Raw genomic sequence first — 12,198 nt, 5'->3', positions numbered from 1 at the left:
TGATTGGCTGCTTAGAAATTAAGTGTTAACAAGCAGTTGGACAGGTGTACCTAATAAAGTGGCCGGTGAGTGTATATTGTTTGTACATATTTTGTCCATTAGGTGCTGTAGAAAATGCTACATTGTTAATGGAAAATCAATAAAAATTGATTTTCATTGATTCATTGAAATTTCATACAAAACATGGGAAAACTCAAGACCAGCTCTACATTTCAACCGTAACATATAATACTTTCTTCAGTTTTACACACCTTCAAAAAATATTTCTAGACTTTCACTGTCTCTAATGCATCTCTTTAACGACTTCTATGATATGCCTTGAATAATCCAGGCGTTATGTGTGAAACAATACCATCTGGGAGGGACTTCTCCTACCTTGTCCTTGCTGTGGAAGGGCCTGATGTTATAGAGACGAGTGGTAGGGAAGAGAGGAGGAGGATGAGTGAAGAGATCACCGCTGCTGCCTATTGGTAGAAGCATCTACACACACACACACACACACACACACACACACACACACACACACACAGATGTTACGCAGATATAAAACAATTAAACTTCAATGACACATTAATAATTACAAAATACAAACATGCACTCATGCACAATAAAAAAACAGTAGGATTACTTCACAAAATCTATGTACATGTTGTACAAACACACACCCTACCTGCACCTCCCCAGACACGCCCCCTTTGAACGTCCATGGTTCTGACTCCATTCCCAGTTGGTCTGCCCCTGTGGTCTTCCCACACCCTTCCACAAACAAGAACCAAATGTCAGTCAGATGACATGAAATGCCACTGCAGAAAATTATGGCACAGTTAAATCAGCTTTAAATATTCATGCCAGCATAAAAGTGCAGTGTTTAACCACATTACAGCTCCCCAAGAGTTGCTTTTTTAGTTTTTGTGCTGTTGTCTTAAATATTTGAAGCATAACTGGTGTTTCAGTGAGCTCATCTACGCTAGTGCTGTTGGGTTAATAGTGGAACATTTTCAGACTGCATTCACTTTAGATAGGATTGATTTGTACAGCAGAGGTTACTTGTAGTTACTGTAGTTATTTCAGGCATACAGAATATACAGGCCTACTCACAGTGGAAGCAGTTCCTCCAGGTAGCCAGGGGGGAGCTCTCACTCAGCACACGCCCATCTGCGTGAGATAGGTGAGTGGGGGGTTAAATTAGAGTATATAGTATGTTATAGTAGGATAACAAAGAATAGTTTAGTGTCGCACACTACTTGTTAGTGTTGTAGACAAGTCACCAACTGTCGAGTCAGAGCCAAGTCTCAAGTCCCCACTGTTTGAGTCCAAGTCCTAGTCACCAAAGAAAAGTCTGAATCGAGTCTTAGTCGAGTAACTATTACCTGAGTGAGTCTGAGTCGAGTCACGTGTCCATAGAATATGAATATGAGTCCTGGACTCATTCTAGCACAGCATAGAAGATGTATGTGCAATATAGTACAGTATTGTAAAGCCCAGTAACTGTCTAACAATAGTAATCACACATAGTATATAGAAGTACAATACAGTCAAGCGCATTATGTGCTTCTCTTTAGACTCACCCAGCCAGCATATGAATGCTTTTGCCACCAGAGCCGTGTTCCTAAGGTCCCACACATAAGGGTAAAGGTCATAGAGCACAGCCCTGTTGGCCCCGCTCACCACGCTGCAGTGCAGCTGTGCTATGTCTTCACACAGGGACAGGACCCTGGAGGACCGGCCACGCCACTCATCAATCTGAGAAAACACATGAAGGTACAAAAACACTCACAATTATTAATCCTGCACTCCACAATTCAAATTTTACCAACCAGAAATCTACACATAACATACACTAACCTTCAGAGGCGGTGTCTTCTTGCTGTTGGCGCTGACCATGTGGCAGTTTGCTTTCAGCCAGGTCAGGTCCTGCAGCAGTTTCTGGGCAGACGGGCCATGCTCGTGGGGCAGATAATAAAGACCAACCAGCAGCCGCACCTGGGTCTCACTTAGTAGGCCCTTCCCACCACAGAGACCCCAATCCTGGGCCTTCTGTCCCCTGCCTCGGGGTGCACTAGGCCTAGATCCTTGAGGTTGGTAATTGGATTGACTCTTATTCTCCCCCTCTCTTCCCTCCGTCTCCCACCTGATCTTAGTGGGTGAAGATGGGGGTGAGCTGGAGTTCAGGGGGAAAACGGGGAGCTTGGCCACGGCAGAGGTTTCCCTGATTGTGGACGGGCAGTCCGATTTGTCAGTTGTTGGAGCAGAGTAACGCTGGTCTGCTCGTGTGCTCTGTCGACCTGTAATGATTAAAAAAAAAAGTTAAGTTACTAATGTAACACTGTGGTCAAATAACATCTCGTTGGCAACCTTCCAAATTTGTTCAAAAGTTGCGAAATAAATTGGTTAAGATATAAATTGATTTCACTGGTGCACTCATTCATGAAAGTGACTATTGTGATTAGTCCAATCTAATGGCAACACACACACACACACACAGCACCAAATCTTAGTTTCTCACCTGCTTGCAGAGGTTGGTTGAGTTCCTGCATCCAATCGTGTAGTGCAGCAGACAGAGCTCTATCAGGACAGTATTCACACTCCTCATCTAGACCATTAAACCATTGTTATATTATATATGAGTATGCTAAACTACTCATATTTATTCAGTACAGGAAAACCATCCCCGAGAAAACCACCTCTCCTGTATCTGCAATATGCATACAATACTAGATTAGAAAAGAAGATACACACCTTTCTCAGAGCACAACTTATCTTGTATTTTCTGCTCTGTTGATGGTTGAACTGAACTGAGAAAATATTTTTAAATCCAAGATTCTACAGGACTAACGCCAAAACCCGACATTTGCAATTGCTGTTTGCCAACATACCCAACTGAACTTACAGTATGCAGGAAATACTGCTATATTACATCATATCTCTATTTGTAAAATTATCTGTGGGAATAAAGTCATAAAAGGTTTCTTTCTCATCCGTAATTATGAGTGATGTCGCCTGAAATGACAGCTATTGCTGGTAGATGTTATGTCATTATAAAAATTCCATCCACATCGCAGGTTTCAGCCTCCCCTTCATCTCTTTTCTCATCCCCTATTATAAGGCAACTATTTTTATACTGTGTAACTACAGCTGATAGCTTTTTGAGTAACTCTGTCCAACAGATGGAGCTTTATACAACTTCATTTATTTGTTAAGTGATCTCAGGCGAAATTGTATTAGTTGCCAAGCAACAGTGACTTTTTAAACATTTGTCCAGGAAGCAAAGGGACTAACTGTACATGGCTCTGTTCTGGCAGAGCTAATTATAGTTTATTAACTCAGGAAATCTACGGTCTCATCACTGCTACTTCCAACTGCTCGATAATGGTTTCTGCCCCCTCCTTCCCTTCACTGATTACCTCACCTTTCCTCTCCTCTTTTCCAGTTCTGTACCAGCTCGCCAGCGAATGGAGAGGGATGTAGTTGGCTTCAAACTCGCAGTTGGGGTTGAGTAACAGGCCTCTTAGGTGGCTTCTCAGCTGAGGCTCTCTGCCCTTAAAAGGTCCCAGGAAGAGACGTCTGGAGTCATAGTCATTAGCGTGCAGGTTGTCCCAGATGAGCGGGGAGCGCTGGAGAACAGACTCCACCTCCGCCAGACAGTCTACAGACAGTTTCCTGGAGATGACCTTATTGCCTGTGGGGCCGAGAGGGAAGAGAAAAGGTTGACAAGTGGCCTAAAGCTTGTAGAAACACACCACTGAATTATGAGGGAGACAACAGGAGCTTCAGTCCTTTTTCCTTATTAAGCAATAATAAGGAAGTTACATTACATTTACTCTCGTTATTGCAACAAAGTTGTTTTTCTGTGTACCAAAAGAATTGTACTTTTCAATCACAAGTATTTCACAGGACTTTGCTACATGTCATATCACATCTGCTACAGAGGAAAAAGTCACATGGAAGTCCTGATAAACTGAAAACGAAACAAAAGAAAGGAGATAAATCAGCAGCTCCTGCAGAAAAGAAGCTGCTTGTTTGTCTGCGGCAGCAGGAAGGCACAGCTACATTAAGGCAACACTCCGGAAATGATACATGATACATACGAGACCGTGGACTGGTTACACTGGGACAGAGAGGCTGAGTGGACTGGTTATACTGGGACAGAGAGGCTGAGTGGACTGGTTATACTGGGACAGAGAGGCTGAGTGGACTGGTTATACTGGGACAGAGAGGCTGAGTGGACTGGTTACACTGGGACAGAGAGGCTGAGTGGACTAGTTATATTATGCTGAGAAGTTTAACCTGGACCGGATTGTGGAGGACTTTGCAGTCCCCAAGACTCAACAGAATGACATTTAGACAGGTGAGTACAACAAACCCACTGAACTCACTCCACATGAGAACAACCACTGTGTTGCCTAGCAACGTAGTTGTGTGCATGTGCTACTACAAACTGGTGTGTGAGGCTGCGTCTGCTACATTTCGGTGTTGTTGCCTTGGTGGTGTTTTATTCTGCTGTTGATTCTATAAGAAGTGTCGGACTATTTAATTTAACTGGCTTGCACCTGCAGTGGTGTCCATAGACTTTATTTATTCTTATTCTTATTTATTATTACCGCCTACCAAGAGCCTGGGTCTGACCGAGGTTTCTGCCTAAAAGGAAGTTTTTCCTCGCCACTGTCGCACTGTTGCTTGCTCTTTAGGAAACTACTGGAACTGTTGGGTCCTTGTGGATTCTGGAGTGTGGTCTAGACCTACTCTATCTGTAAAGTGTCTTGAGATAACTCTTGTTGTGATTTGATACTATAAATAAAATTGAATTGAATTGTCTTTTTTGTTAAGTTGTCCCAGTTTTGTCTCTGTTCTAGTTAAATCTAGTGTAGTGAAGCTACGCTGAGAGAGGCAATTGCATAGTCTTTTTATTATCGATATCGTGTGCACAGGCTGCAAAGTGACGCCGAGGGAAATGTAATTGCTGGTTTGGATATAAGGGCTCGAGTAGCTAATGTAGTACTCTTTCCCTCTCTGGAAAGTTGGAAAGCAGACCCAAGTATAAAACATACATAAAATCTGTAGCTCACAATGTAACCTTACCAAAAAAAATAAAGACAAGCAACAAAATAACTGAAAGAGAGTAGGCGATGTGTTCTAGATGCTTGCTTTCCACTTCCCTTCTATGTGGTGTGGGTGGATGTGCATCTAAATCTTTTTTCTCAGTCTTTGGAGGAGGTTGTGTGTGGAGTTGTGCTTGCACCTATTTGCATATCATTTGCATTTGCCAGTGTTTGCTGTGATTAGCCAACAGACGGTAGGCCAACTAATGAGGCAAAAAAACAACAAACAAGAATCTGACTCCTGTTTATATCTGCAGGAATGCAGCCACATTACACCGTTTAAATGTGTGATTTCTATCAATTATTATTTGTTAAATCAACTAGTCTATCAATACCAGATGTATGTTAACGTGCCTGTGTCTCACCTGTCCATATCACTGCTATGTTGGGGAGCAGGTCCTCTCCAACAGTCTGCAGGTAGGGAGACTTTGATACACTCGGAGAACACAGAGAACCACAGTACTCTACAGGGAGAGAGAAACAGGTATATTTCATCAGCAGGAAAAATATAAAAGTCAGATTTAATAACCACAAACATTCCCATTTAACTCCAGCACTCCTACCTGTGGGGCAAAATAGGAAGACAGCTGGTTCCCCCAAGAACCGGTAGATCTCATTGGTTACAGTGACCTGAGCATGGGCGAATGAAGAAAAGGCCTCGCTGTCAGCCTGACACATGGAGTGATCGATGTCATCAAACAGAATGGCAAATGCCTGGCAACCCAGGTCTGATACCTGGAGAGAGAGGAGAGAAAAAGAAATTAACAATTTAATGTCTCAGAAATAATTGTTTTATTAACCATATAATTGTCTCTTTCAGTCACATTTAAACAAATATTATATGTTAATTTATGTTTTCATTTTGCTAGCAGTTTTGAACGAACCCTAAGTACACAGCCCATGAAGTAAACCGCGCCTCTTCATTATAACAAAACATTGTATTTTCTTAAATGAACATAAAACTTACCCGGGAGTTCTAGCGAGAGCATCATTTCTATTTGCTCAGCGAGTCACTCTGGCTATTACCCAGGCCCTTGGAGCCGAGCTGGACGACAGCGCTACGACGTCGGAGTCCCGATTCAGTCAGTAAACATCGGCTGAGTGTTATCCAATTGCGGCCAGTGATATTTTTAAATGCGTGCTTGGTGCCGCCCCTCGAGTTGGGCCATTTTCCCTACTCATAGCCAGACCCTTAATCTTTCGGATTTGGGTCTGGATCTCCAAGCTACATAAAACTGACAATTACCATCAACAGTCATGGCCCTTAGGGACTTAGCTATTCTCACCAATTAATTACAGTTAAACAAAAAAAATAATGCAAAAATATTAATAATTTTTACAGGCCTTTTCCTGTGTAGTATTCCTTATCTTATGGTGTCACATACCTGTCTCAGTTTGCGTTTGAGAAGTGTCAGGTCACAGGAAGAGGAGAAGACAATGTCCTGACCAGGTGACAGGGCGTAAACAAACTTCAGGCCTCTCGACTGGGCCTCCTTGATGAGAGTACGCAACTGACCTGAGAGACGATGATTACAGATGTCTGAGAATGCTAAACATCAGCAGACTCTTTCTGATCTGATCTGAACACCATACAGTCTTCTAGGGTACTAGAAATAATATAATGGGCAACATAAAAAAAAACTGTTGATGCCTTTAGGATGGTTAAAAAAAACTAAATAATATTGACCCCTGTTTGGAGACATGTGTCCAAGGACCGTTCTGGTACAGATCTGAAACCAGTAAGCCTCTAGCAGTGCAGTCTGCTTGCAATTTCTCAGACTTAGCAAGACTCGGATGCACATATTGGTGGCTATATGTTTGAAGATAGTCAGATGAAGGGATGAATGGGATGTTCTTACCCTCCTCTTCGTGAGAGTAGACTTCTCTCCACAACAGCCTGTGTTTCAGGTCATCTTTTGGGCCATACAGGTAGGTGTTCAACCCCCAACTTTGCATCCTGGCACAGAAAGTCATGGACAGAGGAGGCATGGGCAGGGAGAATGTAACTGAAGTGCTTCAGAGTTTTAGTCATTTCATTGCTAAGTCTGTGAATTAAAAAATGAAGAGGAAGAAAATTCTTTTTTTCAGCAACCACCTTTAACAGGTGCTTGATTTAAGCACGTTCTAACAACTTCCAATCTGTTGTTTTGTTTCTTTTACCGTGAGAGGTCCAACACATCTGTTGATAAAGCTTTATAGAGTGCGAGGACTTTGAAATTCTTTATGTGCTGCAAATCACTTTTCAAAAACTTGAAAATGTAATGTATTAAATTGTTCATCTGTACATCTTGTAACCATTATTTCCACAATTTTAATGAATGTACTGTAGGAGTCATGGAGAGAGAGACAAGGATAGAAGAGAGGGGGGAAAATACCCAGAAAAACAACAAGCAGCAAGAAAATAGATCCACTGGATCGATTGTGGGGCTCCATGGCCGCCTCAGTTACAGGAAATGATCTCCTGAATTATAAATAGAGCATAGTACTAGGAGTGAAACAATAGCTGCATCACACAAAACATGAATATTGCTCTCTTTATCTCTCTCTCTCTCTCTGGACATGGACCAGCTCTCATCATCCTTGCCATTTGTGGGTGGACTATGTCCTCTCTCTCCCTCCCTGCTTCAGTTCCTGGACAGATGGTATGTGAGTCGCCGCCACAAGGCTGCAACCTACCTCCATTAAAACACACAATCAAATACACACATGCTGCATTCACACACTTTCATACTGTTCACACATTCACAGCCCTAACCTGCCAAACTTGCTTGTATGAATTTTGAGTCTAAAAAGGCTGATCTATAAAAAACCTAAAATCCCCACACACGTCCAGTTCATCCTCATAGTAAAGCATGTATCACCTGAACATCCTTAGCACTTTAGGGACACATTATAGTAACTTGGTCATCATTGTTTAAAAAAATATATTTAATCGAGTTTACCGTAACATGTATAGGAACAGTGTGCTATAAGGATGTGGTCCCAGGAAAGAAGAGAGCAGGGGGGACAACTTGTCTCCGGGGATGTAGTCAGCTGTTACTATTGGCTGTTGAACCACAAAACTGTGTCACAGATCCCAACAGGGATTTATGTAGCTTCACTCGTTTGTAAAAATCAGTGTGTCATCAACAATTAATAGGCTCCCTACTAACTACATGTTATACACATGGGGTAAATATAAAAATGCCACATCCTTCATTTGAGCACCAATTCATATTCATATATTCACATTAACACACTGTTGCCCCATTATCAACATGTTTATGTTTTAATTTTCATCAATTGGTCTAAAATGGCACTGTGTGTTTTCTTACTCGGGAATGATTATTAGTGTTCTACTGTAGTTCACTGTCATGGAATCACTGCGAGCTGATTGGAGCCCAAAGAGCTTGTCTCTTTGGGAGCTGATTAAAACTGTTGTGGCAGTCTCAGGCCTTGGTTTTCTTTAGTCACAATTCAAAGAGACTTGGCATATGACCCTGCTGACCTGATTTAGATCTGTCTCATACTGCATAGAACATTTGATTGTCTTGGATGCTGATTTTATCTGCTTTAAATGGCTTTTTCCCCATAACTTCTATGTTTTGCTTTGCAGAAGACAGGCAGTTTTAGCCCTTCCCTGGTACCGCTCTACACAAAGAGGGAGCTGAGCAGCTCCCTGGTGTGAAAGTCTCTGCATGGAAAAAACGATGTTGCTAAAAAAAAAGAGCCACGGGTAGAGCAAAATCTTCCCTCTATAAAGGCTACAAGGACACATAGATTCTGTATTGGGATCATATAAATATAGTGATTGCAGTTTAAGAATATGTGGGGGGGGGGGGTATTTTTATTACCATTCATTCATCCTTTTTTGCAAGGTAGCATAGTATGCCAGGGTTTTCTCATATTTGAATACATTTACAATACAATTTTTTGTGGAGTTCCTTGGTTATCTTAACTTTAAGAGGCCTTTCAACCCTAAGTATAACAATCTAAAGGAAAATATTTTTAGTTTGGAGTGCACGTCAACAAGTCTAGAGCTACAGCTGAGGCTGTAGCTTATGCGAATTTTGACTTAGAAATAGAAATTATAGATATATACTTTTAGAGCTGATAATGGCACTAGATGCAATGGTAAAGGATCCCCAAAGTGATTATAATTCATCCACAAATTAAACCTTATGTTGCTGTAGAGGAAACGTCACGGCTAAACACTGCTAACATGGCTGAAATAATATCTATGGAGCAAAAGGATCCCGTCTTTGATCCTCTTTCTCCGTCCACTATAAACAAATGCAGTATCTTCCCCCTCCCGCTCCGCCTGCTGTCATCCAGGGCTGAGCCTCAGTACTGAGGGTGAGCCTGCCCTTTGCTATGGAGTCATTCTGCATCAGTGATTTTCTCTCAAGTCTGCCTGGCACTGATATAGAGGCCTGCAACTGGATCGAGCCCGAAGGCGTCAGGTCAGTAGCTTCTGAGCTCACGCTGCTGTTTAAAGAATGCTTACAGACTTACCACTGGAAGAGAACCTTCCTCTGATCCATAGTCCATGGCCTCCCATAGAAACCTGTAGAGGGGAAAACATGAAACACATGTCACTTTATCTTTGCTGCGAATGCTTATTTTCCCACACTTTTTTAAGATAATTTTTTGGGGCATTTGACACCTTTATTTTCATAGTACAGATGAAGACATGAAAGGGGGAGAGAGAGAGAGAGAGAGAGAGAGGGGGGAATGACATACAGCAAAGGGCCACGGGTCAAAGTTGAGGAGTAAACCTCTATATATGTGCGCTTGCTCTACCAACTGAGCTAACTCACACACTTTATATATTCAAACAGACATACTGTAAGATATATCATATATTGAGGTTATATGCCTGTACTTTTTTTGATTCAAGCTCTGTAGCAATTAATCACAAACTGGACAGTTCTCGGCTACTGAACACAGCTCCAGTACTGAATGTATGCACGCTCTTCCAGCGCTCGCTTGGTCACATCCCCCTGTGTTTGGCAGAGACATTAATTATCTCCAGCTACACCCGCCATCACATTTTCTATTTTTAGAAACGGGAGCATCTCCAGTGTCCCTCGTTTTTTTTTGTTCATGAGGAATAAGTCTGCAGCGCCCGTGTATGTGTGAGTGATTGCTTGCAGGCGTATGTGTTTGTGTGCATGTGAGTGCATGCGTGTGTGTGTGTGTGTGTGTGTGTGTGTGTGTGTGTGTGTGTGCGTGCGTGTGTGTACAGTAAGTGGGTCATAGTGAGTAGTAAATCTGATCCACTAACAACTAACAATCCAGACGGCTTTCTCCTGCATGCATGTTGGAAGTGGGCATTTTGGTGTGCATGTGCACTACCTGTGTACGTGTGTGTGTCCTGCATAGTGCTCGCCACTAATCCAGACCTAATTACTAACTCTATTGGATGCCACCACACGGGACTGAGAAACACACACACAGGTTCCAGGGTTCCAAGGATTACTAATAAGGTGTGTATGTGTGTGTGTATGTGTGTGTGTGTGTGTGTGTGTGTGTTTGCAATATTGCAATATGACTTTCCACAATAAACACATCCCAAAGGGCTGTTAAACCAGAGTATCTAAAACTCATTGATCTGGAACGATGAGATGGGTAACAAGCAGACCAGTGCTGAAAAAATTAAAATAAATAAATGCTTCAACAATTTCAATAATAAATACACAAAAATGAGAAACAATTGCTTGTTCCACCTTCTTAAATATAAAGATTTGCTGCTTTGTCACTGGATTACATATAGGGATTTGGACTGGCGGTGGTTTTTCACTATTGCTTGACATTTTATAGACTTAATTAATCGATAATTTAGCAATGTAAAACAGAACTTACTTTAAAAAGGTGACATATTTATTCATTTTAGCAGCATATTGATCTGTTCTTCCCACTGCCAACAGTTTTGACAAGGCACCATTATGTCTACTTTTGATTACATGACATCATGTAATCATCTCCATAATAACTCTCCACAATGCAGCGTGGGTTCACGACTGTACAACTGGAAAAAGTAAGAACTGTTAGCATTGACTCATCAGTTTAAATTGTGCAGTGTTTTGATGACTCAGAGATTCAGAAGTGATGTTGACAGAAATGATGAGAACAGATCTGCAGTTCATCTGTCTGCAGTAATTAGTCTGTACCCTGCTTTGTCATTGGCACAACCTGTAGCGTCATTAATGTACTTACCATCACCACTGCTAGCATTGTGGTTATCCCCTCCTGTTTTTGTATATCATTATTTCCACCATTTCCATCATCATCAATACTTTTGATTGGCTTTTTTTTTATTGAGGACTTTAGATTTTCCTTGTCTCACCATCATTGTTATCCACCACTATCATCATCCTTTGTTGGTAGTGTTCTTCCTCACATCATCTGTCACAGCACCTCCACCATCATCATGACTAATGTCATCACAACAAATCATCACTGTCTCCAGTCATCATTATCATAATTACCTTCTCAATTCACATCTTCACCTTCACCATCATTGTCAATATCAAATGTCATCATCTTTGTTACCACTGGCCTTTTTTCCTTACAGATAGATTCCTTGGAACCAGCAGACATTACTGAATCCTTTACACCACTTGCTCTTTAAACTCCACTTCAAGCCTGCTGATCACCACCACATCATCTCATAAAGACCTTTACAACGTACGTAGGCTACGTCAGTGTTCATACACATATTACCACTCCCGCGCCCCCCTTCACCTGCAGTAGCCTGAGTGACAAAACAATGCTTACATATAGGTCAAACGGTGGTCTATTCAAAGTCGTCTCACCTAGGGGGAAGAAATGACATGATCTGACTGGACAGTTACGAAAACGGCCGATCTTACTGTAGCCTACCTTCCACCACCCCACAAAGAAACTGCTTCTTCTCTTCCATCCTGTCCTCAGCCTCTCTCCGTTTCCAGTCGGGCCCTTATGAGCGAGGGAGGACGAGATGCTCTCCCCGTCTGTTAGCTTAGATACCGGGGATATTCTTCATACTTCTCCTCGAGCCGCCTCTACCTCCTCCTCTCCCCTCCTCTTCTGTCTACAACGCTGGTGCTGCGTTCAGGAGCTCAGCGGAAGCTCCTGC

At 42.1% G+C, this 12,198-nt stretch overlaps 1 protein-coding gene across 1 annotated transcript in view; it reads right to left on the bottom strand.

Annotated features, from left to right (window-relative positions):
* si:dkey-183c6.8 (protein O-GlcNAcase) overlaps positions 1-12,198 on the bottom strand; it is a 16,894-nt gene extending 4,696 nt beyond the window's left edge. The window contains exons 1-13 of the mRNA XM_034856305.1: positions 11,964-12,198; positions 9,594-9,645; positions 6,959-7,056; positions 6,485-6,615; positions 5,663-5,834; positions 5,465-5,563; positions 3,410-3,679; positions 2,507-2,593; positions 1,846-2,285; positions 1,569-1,743; positions 1,099-1,155; positions 671-756; positions 376-480 (exon numbers count right to left, since the gene is read on the bottom strand). Of these exons, the coding sequence (XP_034712196.1) occupies positions 376-480; positions 671-756; positions 1,099-1,155; positions 1,569-1,743; positions 1,846-2,285; positions 2,507-2,593; positions 3,410-3,679; positions 5,465-5,563; positions 5,663-5,834; positions 6,485-6,615; positions 6,959-7,056; positions 9,594-9,645; positions 11,964-12,003 (1,812 nt within the window). The 5' untranslated portion in view covers positions 12,004-12,198. The remainder of the gene's footprint in view (positions 1-375; positions 481-670; positions 757-1,098; positions 1,156-1,568; positions 1,744-1,845; positions 2,286-2,506; positions 2,594-3,409; positions 3,680-5,464; positions 5,564-5,662; positions 5,835-6,484; positions 6,616-6,958; positions 7,057-9,593; positions 9,646-11,963) is intronic.

Source organism: Etheostoma cragini, chromosome 19, assembly GCF_013103735.1.
Source record: "Etheostoma cragini isolate CJK2018 chromosome 19, CSU_Ecrag_1.0, whole genome shotgun sequence".
In the NCBI taxonomy this organism is placed as follows: domain Eukaryota; kingdom Metazoa; phylum Chordata; class Actinopteri; order Perciformes; family Percidae; genus Etheostoma; species Etheostoma cragini.
Note: the sequence above shows the minus strand (reverse complement) of the source record. Positions and strands in the feature narration are given on the sequence as shown.